The sequence below is a fragment of the Rhincodon typus genome, chromosome 17 (genome assembly GCF_021869965.1).
Source record: "Rhincodon typus isolate 14 chromosome 17, sRhiTyp1.1, whole genome shotgun sequence".
Taxonomy (NCBI): domain Eukaryota; kingdom Metazoa; phylum Chordata; class Chondrichthyes; order Orectolobiformes; family Rhincodontidae; genus Rhincodon; species Rhincodon typus.
Genome location: NC_063348.1, coordinates 14,023,650 through 14,034,010, shown reverse-complemented (window position 1 = coordinate 14,034,010; position 10,361 = coordinate 14,023,650). Strand labels below are relative to the sequence as shown.

General features: G+C 41.5%; 1 protein-coding gene across 5 annotated transcripts in view; it reads left to right on the top strand.

Moving 5' to 3' along the window:
• The window catches only part of LOC109924018 (tetraspanin-18-like), a 77,314-nt gene that overhangs the window by 59,430 nt on the left and 7,523 nt on the right, over window positions 1-10,361 (top strand). For all 5 annotated transcript variants that reach the window (XM_048607174.1, XM_048607175.1, XM_048607176.1 and 2 more), the window contains 2 exons: window positions 3,808-3,906; window positions 7,131-7,310. In XM_048607174.1, the coding sequence (XP_048463131.1) occupies window positions 3,808-3,906; window positions 7,131-7,310 (279 nt within the window). The remainder of the gene's footprint in view (window positions 1-3,807; window positions 3,907-7,130; window positions 7,311-10,361) is intronic.

The following is a 10,361-nucleotide window of genomic DNA, read 5'->3' as shown; positions in this document are numbered from 1 at the left end:
GGGTGTGAGGGATGAGGTGCGGGAGATGTGGGAGACACGGTTGAGGGCGTTCTCGACCACCGAGGAGGGGAAGTTACGGTCCTTGAAAAACGAGGACAACTGAGATGTACGGGAGTGGAATGCCTCATCCTGGGAGCAGATGCGGCGGAGGCGAAGGAATTGGGAATAGGGGATAGCATTTTTGCAGGAAGGTGCCATATGGCCAAATATTATCTAAAACCCTGTTCTTTCCCAATAAAATTTCTGATTCTTTCTTTAATCGCTCTACCAATTGCAACGTTAAGTCTTGGGTGCAATCCTTATCTAAATTACTGCTGGCTACCAGACTAGGACCAGGTACAACCCAGGTAGTTCAACTTGGTCAGGCTGTGGAGTCAGCTCTGATAAACTCAGCAAAGGATGGTTTTGCACATGCTCGTTTCCTGTCCGTCTCTCTCCAAGTGTTTGGAGTTCTGCTGCCGGGCCAGGTCAAGTCTTCACTGAGGGAATAGCCCTCAGCCAATTATTCTTGCAGATCAAGGTTATGGCATCCAATGGAATTCCTGATGTCATGTATGAAAGATGCTGAGGCTACCCTGGTTTTCCAGCCTCGGATGTGTCAAGGGCATTCCCCCCTCTCCAGATATGGTCATGGTGGGAATTCAGGGCATCAGTGAGTTTGTTCACCGTGTTCCAATACATGGCCTCATTTCCCAGGGCAAGTCTGGGCTTGTCCTTCCCTGCCTTTGTCTTGTGCACGTGCTTTGTGCTTGACCTGTCCTGAAAGTTCCATCAGGCCTAACTACTGAAAGGCTGCCCATTCTGGATGTGGGTCTATCCATTTAGGCTCCAGGCTAACTGGTCACAGTCCTGGATAATAATCTTTGACAACTCTGGTGGTAGCTCATCTTCAGCAGTTGCTGGTTACAATGGGCCTTGGCCTTAGTATACAGATCAACCTTAAGAATGTCTTCAATTTCATTGTCTGGGGGCATCCAGAAATTTTTCTGTGGGCTGGATAATCTGCCCAGTATGTCAGACATAAGCATCCTTGTACCTGGCTTATATCTCACATCAAAGTCGTATCTTTCCAGATCATTAACTGTTGGCTCATATATTGTGATTTAACTGTCATAATTATACTGAGACCTGTACAATACTGGTAGTACTGCCACTGCTGGGTGATTGGTAACAGCTAGTTAAAAGACTTCAAGAAATAAAGCCATGTTTATGTATTGGCATTGCTGTGTGACTCTGCCAGTGCATGGAATTGGTTATTCACTACACATTGTGAAACAGTTTCTCATAGGCTGGACCATGGAACACCAATTGCTGTGTTTCAGGTTGTGTTCTGGTACTATGTTGGCTCTAGCTCCCATGTTGATTTTAGCTTTTAGTGCTTATTGTTCTGCCTTTCCATGACTTATGGTTGCAACGTTAGTTTCTATCTTTTACTGGGTTTCCTTCTCTCTTGCTCCTTTTTTATCCCCTTTTTTGCTTCAATTTTTCTTTATTTTTTCCTGTTGCAGCTCATTTAAAAATTGATGGCTTGTAACTGAACAAACCAATTCCCAACCTGATGGTATTTCGGATCATATCCCAAGATATGGTGGGATCCAGCATGCAAACTTTTTTCCTTCACCTCCTTGCTGCAACTGTCTCATCATTAAGGCATTATGACTGAAAGCAGAACACATTGAGAGTCATGGAAACAGGATCTGGTGGGGGGCAATGCTTTTGTCCACCCAGACAGAATGTCCAGTCTATTGTAGTTGACATTGCTGGAGTGTTGACTGAATACTTGTGGAATACCAGTGCTAATAGAATCTTTCAATGCCAGAAAGAACACAAATCTGAGTGTGATCTAATTCTGTCAGGGCTGTTTCCTCAATGGCTTGTGGTCAATGTAGTAATATGAGATTGACACTCTTGTACATGAACATTAAAAAGTTTTACCGAACATAACTACTCTCATTAGACAGTAAGAGAAGGCACCTTGTCTGGTGACTACAGATCCAGATTCCAGTTCCATGTAAATTGAGGCCACCATTACATTGATGCAACTCCTTTTGCACATGCTCAGTAGCTACATCTGAATAAAGGTGTCAATCCTTCTGTCTACAGTAGAATTGATGGCAGCACGGTGGCTCAGTGGTTAGCACTGCTGCCTTACAGCTCCAGGGTTCAATTCCAACCTTAGGCAACTGTCTGTGTGGAATTTGCATATTCTCCCTGTGTCTACGTGCATTTCCTCCCACAGTCCAAAAATGTGCAGACTTAATGGATTGGCCATGCAAAATTGCCCCATAATGAACACACCGATCCTCTGAAATGGGGAATGATGTGCAGGTTAGGTGCATTAGCAGGATTACAGGGATAGGCTAGGGGGATGGGTCAGGGAGGGATGCTCATCAGAGGATTGGTGTGGATTTGTTGGACTGAATGGCCTGTTTCCACACAGTAGGGATTCTATTTAAAAAAAACCTCAGCAGCAATGGCAGAGTTGCAATAACCAGAAATGGTAAATCCTATGGCTCAGATGGTCTTCTAGCTGAACTCTTCAAAGCTGGTGGGCATATGCTCACATCAAGAATCTGGGAGGAAAAGGAACTCCCCAGTATAGTTATGTCTCTATTGTAACTATCTTCAAAAACTGCCATAAATCATACTGTGGAAGCTGCATTTCTGTCTTGTTCACAGCAGGGTCAATGCTGATCCTCCTTCCTATGGCAGAGGAAGGCTTTTGACCTTCCAGAAGAACGCCTGACTGGATTCATGACAGAATTCCCAAGCTGCATCTATGTGACGACACCTGTGATAACAAGGGCCATGTCATACAGCATACATTGCAGTATAAATGAGTCATTGGTGCTCATCCTCCAACCTCTGCTTACCTCTGACAATGACTGCTTTAGATCCTGCAAACCTGCCCCACACGCGGTGTCCAAATCATTGTTGCCAGCACCTTGTTCATCCCTCCGGCCCCAACTTCTCTTCAGCATATCCCTTTTCCCTCCTCCTGCAGTTGGACAGTCACTGCAGAGATATATATATAAATCTACAGCCAGTAGGGAAATGAAAAAATGCTGGAAAAATTCCTGCCTTAGGTGAATGAAACCCAATCAGAAGATCACATTCGCCCAGGTTTATCAAAAGCTAGTCCAGCTCTCTCTTGAAAATATACAGAGGATTGACCTTACCAGTGGCAACACGACTGTCTAACAAATGACTCATCTCCCAATGGTAAGATAATTCCCACTGCTTGGTGATTTGAATGTATATGTCTTCCTCAATATGATATATCAATAGGGAAGCTGTCCTTCGCTGACGAACTCAACTCTATGTCTATGCTGCTGAGAAAGCAATAGGCTGAGGTCTTTGAGCCTTGCTGACTAGATGGTTTTCTTTAAGCTGGAAGTTCTGCTCTCCTTGAGGCCTTTTTCAAGACCAATATATCACCCAGGGTGTAGGGATCTAATACTGGGCAGATGTGACCTGACCCAGTGACCTCTTCAGTCTCCAAATGTGGTCTGTTAAATTATGCTGAATGATTCTATTCAGGCAAGCCAGGTCCCTATTAGCTTCAGCATTCTCCACATTAGTCATGAACTTTCAGTGATCTGAGCGCACAGAAATGTGAATCATTTGTTTTCTTTCTCCAATCCTTTCACTGTTATTCCCTTTTAGGATCTATCAACATGCATTACATTTATCAGGATAAAACCTTTGTACTGCACTGTCCTGGCACTGTTTTTGATTTGATTGCATTGTTAAAAAAGTAAATTTGATGTTATCACCTCTATTCCTGCAATCTATTTTGTTTTCCAGTTGACAAAGGACTATTTTGAAGATGATCTGGTAAATTACTATACTGGAGACAATCAGACCAATAGTTACACAGCCATTTCCAATTCCATCATGATCTCAGTAAGTTCATCTCATTGAATCTCTCCTCACCAATGCAGTGGGTATGTCTCTTTGAACTTAAATATTGTCTACCTACAAGAGGGAATTGAATGACAGATTAAAGATATTTTTAAAAAGGTCCAATTCATTTTCTGTTTTGCATTCTTTTCCCAAGTCCTAGCTCCACAAGTTGGCCAAATGTTTCTTTCTCAGTTCTTCCCCAAGCCTGTTTTTATAATTTTGTTTATCCCAGTAAAGGATGTGCCCCAATATGAATGAAAGATGCTGCCCTTACAGTGAATTTGAGCCTTGCTCCAAGCTTGATGTCCAAACCCAGTGGCAGAGCTTCAGGTTTTGCATACATAGGGCTTTGTATTTGTACGAACATATGGAATAGGAGCAGATGTAGGGCCCCATGTCTGCTCCATCTCTCAATAAGATTAAGGGTGATGTGTTTATGCTTTGAATTCCACATTCCAATCCTGATTATCCTTGATTCCCTGTCTAACAAGAATCAATCCATATCTGTCTTGAAAACAATCAGTGATCCCACCTCTACCAATCTCTCCAGAAGAGAGTTCCAAACCCTCTGACAGGAAAAGAAATTCTCCATATCTCTGTCTTAAATGGGCGGCCCCATGATTTTAAGACAATGCCCGATAATTCTGGACTGACGCAGAAGAGGAAACTTCCTTTTTCTCATCCACTTTGTCACGACCGTCTTATACACTTCAATCAAATCAGCCCTCACTCTTCTAAACAGCAACAGAAAGGATTCTAATCTGTCCAACCCATCTTCATGAGATATTCTGCTCATTCATATATTCCACCTTTGAAATTACAATCTATTTAATCAAAAGTCTGCTTTTCCACTCTACCCCCCAAAAATGAACAACTCCACATTTTCTCACATTATCTTCCAGATTTTTGCCCCCCTCGCAACCTATATATGTATATATTTATCTATTTGCAAATTCCTTATGTCTTGTTCACAACATATGTTCCTATCTATCTTTGTGTCACCTGCAAATTTAGCTATCTTACTTTCACTCCCCTCATCTAAGTCATTGATGTGAATTTTAAATATTTGAGTCTAAGCATAGACCTATATAGGACTCTACTTGTTTAATCCTGCCAATCAAAGACATATTTCTGCATACTCTCTGTTTTCTACTAACCAGCCAAACTTCTTTCTGTGCTAATATGTTACAATGAGCAATCTCCTTTCATATGGCATCTTATTAAATGCTTTCTGAAAATCCAAGTACAATATGACTACAGGTTCTCCTTTATCCACAACCCATGTTACTCCATCAAATAATTCCAATAAATTGGTTAGACTTGATATTCCTTTCTTGAAAACATGTTGATCTTTCCTGGTTATCTTGAGTTTTTCTAACTGACCAGCTATTAACTCTTTGATGACATTACTGCAGCCCACAAGATGTCTGTAAAACTAACCCTTTAGATATTTCCTAATCAACCCATTCAGACTTGTTACGACACATCTCTGGAGCAGGTGGGACTTGAACCCAGGACTCTTGTTCCAGAAATAGGGACATTATCACTGCACTGTCAAAGCCCTTCAGCCCTGTCCCTCATATCTTATGTGGGATATGGAATACATGTGCGAATTAGTACTGTAGGCTAAGTCTATAATAATCTCTAAAGAGGTAATGGGTTAATATTTAACATGCAAATATTCACAGGCCCACAAGGAAAGCACAGTTAAATGACACTTAATGAATAGCTCTTTCACAGAATTTGCTTTGACACAATTGACCAAATCCCTTTTTTCAATGCAACAACACTGTCCAAGCTATAGCAATTTGTGTGAAAATACTTGCAATTAGAATATAGAACAGTACAGCACAGGAACAGGTCCTTCTGCCCACAGTGTTGTGCTAAACATGACGTCAAATTAAACTAAGCCCTTCTGCCTGCCCAAGGTCCTCATTCCTCCATTCCTTACATATTCATGTGCTTATTTAAAAGTCCCTTAAATGCCCTTATCATATCTGCCTCCACCACCACCCCTGTCAGTGCATACCAGGGACGTACTACTGTCTGTGTAAAGAACTTAACCCTCACATTTCCTTTGAACTTTCCCCTCTCACCTTAAATGCAAGCCCTCTAGTATTAGACATTTCAACTCTGGGAAAAGGATTCTAACCGTCAACTCTATCTATGCATCTCATAACTTTAGAGGCCTCTATCAAGTCTCCCCTCAGTCTCCACTGCTCCAGAGAAAGCATCTCTAGTTTCTCCAAACTCTCCCTCTAGTTCATACCCTCTAATCCAGGCAGCATCCTGGTAAACCTCTTCTGCACGCTCTCCAAAGCCTCCACATCCTTTCTGTAATGCGGCAACCAGAATTGAATGCGATTCTCTAAGTGTGGCCTTACTAAAGTTTTATGAAACTGCAACATGATGTCCTGACTCTTGTACTTAATTCCCCAACCAATAAAGACAAGCATGCCATATGTCTTCTTTACCACCCTATCTATTTGTGTGGCCATTTTCAGGGAGCTATGGACTTGAAATCCCTCAATGTTGTTCAGTGTCCTGCATAAACTGTATACTTTTCTTTAACATTTGCTCGTTCTAAGAAATGGTGGGTGGCTTCTGTTCAAACAGCAAGAATGATTTTTATCCATTCATGGAATAAGCAGACTGGGCCTTGTTATAATCTGTGACAATATAGTTTTTCTGTAATCCTATGTTGAAATACAAGCCCACCTTACACAAGGCTTGAAGCATCTACCTCAGACAGGATAGTGATACTGAGTCAAGCTGTCACATAGCAAACAGGCCAAGGGATAAATCAAATTAACTTATTTCAATATCATTTTATGTGGGACATTTGCTGATTTGCATTTCCTGGGCCCTAAAGTCAATATATTTAGGTAAGAGAAACATTTCTAACCCTAATCCTGAAAGGAAGCTGTGAATGATCCTATAATTGAAATGTTATCTCCTGGACACTGCTGTTAGCAATTTGGAAAGAATAATCAGGGCAATTTAACAGACTTTCGGGTTTTGATTCATTTAAGTTTGCATAAAAATATTGGAAATGGGAGAGAAAAATCTCTGAGCAACCATCAGTTGGAAGTGGAAGCTGAGTCAATAAAAGCTTCAGTGAAACCTTCGAGCTGAGGTGACAATATCTCATCATTATCAAACCTCCAGCGGATGGTGTACATTGAAAAATAACCACTGATTCAACTTGTTCCTTTGTCACTTAGTTTGAATGCTGTGGCGTGAATGGTCCGAAGGATTTCTTACACACCTTAGAGTTTGTCATTCTGAACCCTTTCCGTGAGGTGCCAGAGGCTTGTTGCAAGAGGAACAAATTTACAGCTGACAGAGCAATCATCAATGCAGAGGAATGCTTCTCTGGAACCGTTGATTTCATCAATAATAAGGTACAGAAAAGCAGCTTCAGGTCTAGACCAATTCAGATGAGGACATGATAGAGATTTCAGGGTATTCTCTCATGAGCAGTGATATCCAGAAAACGTGCCAAAATGCAAACATCTAATGAAATGAGGGTAGCACAACAGTTAAAACCCACTTGTGATCCATGTATTTCACACATCTATCCCTGACATTTCCAAAGGTGGATTGAAATATTCAGTAGAACAAAATCAGGTACATGTGGGTCAGCTGCTTTATTTCATACACAGCAAATGTACATATAAAGTAACAACCAATTCTTACCATCATTCAACTAACTATGGGACAAGCCTCAAGGGCAAAACAATAATAAATAATAACACTATCTGTTGTCCAGTTCACTTCGTATTTGCTGGGCAGCTGTCTGTTTCTGAGCAGTGAGTGGGTTTGGTCTCTCTGGATCGGGTTAGCAATGCGGCCTCACAGAATTCCCTTTACTGTTTTCTCTCTGTCTTCCCAGAAATTGGATGGCCAGCTTTCTAACTTCCTCCTCCTTCAGTGATTCTCCAGTTGGTCCAATCAATAATATTAGACACCTTTCCTTCTCTCTTAGGATGCGGTTTGAAGAAACTGCCTTCTGCTCAGAAATGTACAGCAGACACTTTGGGTTAATGGATCTGGGATGAGTTGATTGATTCACATTGTCTCAGTTGGAAATAGACAATGATATTATTCAGGCCGGTTTGTCTGCCTCTAATGCACATTTGTCTCATTAACAAAGAAGCCTTCTGTATCAATAGCTCCAGCCTGCGGCATTTTCTTAAAAATTGTATGAAGTCTCTTTGTCTTAAAACCACAACTTAAATATCCCTAAATCCTTTCATTGAAGAAGGAAAAAAAGCAAGATCACCTGTATGCTGGTGTGTGGCAGGTTTGGAGTGACTGAGGAGAGGAGGTAAATGTTGACATTGGCTCTTAGTTGATAGCTCATGTGGTAGAATGGGAGCTCAACGCTGGGGGCTCCAGGGAAGAAAGTGAATAGAGCTTTTTTTATTCATTCACAGGATGAGGGCTCCACTGGCTAAGCCAGCATTTATTGCCCATCCCAAGGGTAATTAAGAGTGACATTATTGTGGGTCTGGAGTCACATGTAGGTCAGACCAGTTAACGATGGCAGTTACCTTCCCTAATGGACATTAATGAACAAGATGGCTCTTTCTGTCAATTGACATCATTAGACTCTTAATTCCAGATTTCTTTAAAAATGAATTCGAATACCAGCATGGTAGGATTCAAACCCAGGCCTCCAGAACTTTACTTGGGTCTCTAGGTTGACAGTCCAGCAATAATACCACTAGGCCATCACCTCCTTTAGGGTGGGGCCTCACAGCCAAATCAGGAGCCCGGGCTCTCACTGGGGAAATGTCTGGGCCACAGCGGTTTCTTGACTGCAATGACAATCTGGTTTGACACCACAAATACTGTGGCTTAGAGATCTCCTCTGTCTGATGGGTCTGTGGTGGGTGAGGGGTGTGTGCAGGAAGCTTCAGAACATGGCTGGCCCTGGTGGAAGAGCTGTGCAAACATAGATTGTCCTTCACACAAAGAAGCAATTAATAAGGCCTCATGGATCGAATGACATTCCCTTGACTCACTGTAGATGCTCCTTGGTGGATTTGTGATTATACGCTCCATCTCACCGGGAATGTAGGTGACAATGTCTGTTGTCTCAGTTCCTGTCGCTCTGGGTATTTTCAGTCAGCCACTCTGTGCCATCATGTCTGAGGGCTGAAGTTAACAGGTGACAGAGATCCTTTACTACAAAGCATCAAACTTCATCAAATTCCTTTGCACAGCCAAAAGACAAACCCATGTATTTTTTTTCCACAGAATTGCTGTCTTCCCCAATAGAAGGTGTCTGTCTATGGACTGTGTGTTTCAGGAAGCTCAGCTTCAGTATCCTGTCCCCCCCATTTATCAATCCAATGTTAAGAATGACCCAGTCTCCTCTGCTCTCTGGGGAAGAGAATTCTAAATATTAGTGGCAGCAATTGGACAGTTAACCAGTGCCCTGGTTTGTAAATAGTAGTAGGTATTTCAAGCCCACCAATGTGATCCTAGAACCTAGATATTTTCAAAATGTCTGGGGCCCAAATGCAATTTGGTTCAAGTTTTTCTAGATCCTTTTGACTCTCCCACCATTCTCTTCTAAACCTCCTCACTCGCATTCAATGTCCACTGAAATAACTCTATTGAGGCCAGTATCCTGTTACCAAGTCACCCTTTATTTACACATGAACAGTCCTTGACTTTAGTACTGCATCATTCAGAGTCAATTACCGCAGTGGCAGTATCTCTGACACTTCTGTTTATATCTGTTAGCCAGGGCTCCCTGATTGGACCGGATTCACAGGCATAATCAGGGAACTCGTATTCTGTGAGATCCACTTGGCTGACCTCATTTTGGTCACTACACCCACTCCTAATCCTTCACACTGTAAGCTGCCCTGAGACATCCCTCTGTAACGATTATTATAAAAATCTAAGCAGTTCTTCAGCAGTTTCTTTTTTTGTGGAAGCGTTTATTCATTCAGCCTTTGACAAACATTTATTGTCATGACTTTTCTAGTTTTTATCTACCTTTAGAAACCTTTAGTTTCTATTTTTATATTTTTTGCTGATTTTCTCTCACAGTCTAATGCATCCCTTTTTTTACTTTAAACATCCGATGCTAGCTTATTGATTTTTTACGATCTTTTAGTCTACCACTAATCTTCAGCATTATACATCTTTTCCTTCAATTTGACATGATCCTTAACATTCTTAGTGATCAACATTTGGTGCATCAGTCTTAGAGCCTTCCTTTCTCAGTGAAATATATATTTGTTGAGAACTTTGAAATATCTCCTTAAATGTCCACAACTGCACCTCTAGTTCCTACTTTTTAGCTTATTTTGGCATTTCACTATGGCACATTTCTGTCTCCATACCCTTGTAATTTCCTTTATCTGACTTTAAAACAATAATTTCAGACTCACATATTTCACTGTCAACCTGAATGTAGAATTCTATTGAATTGT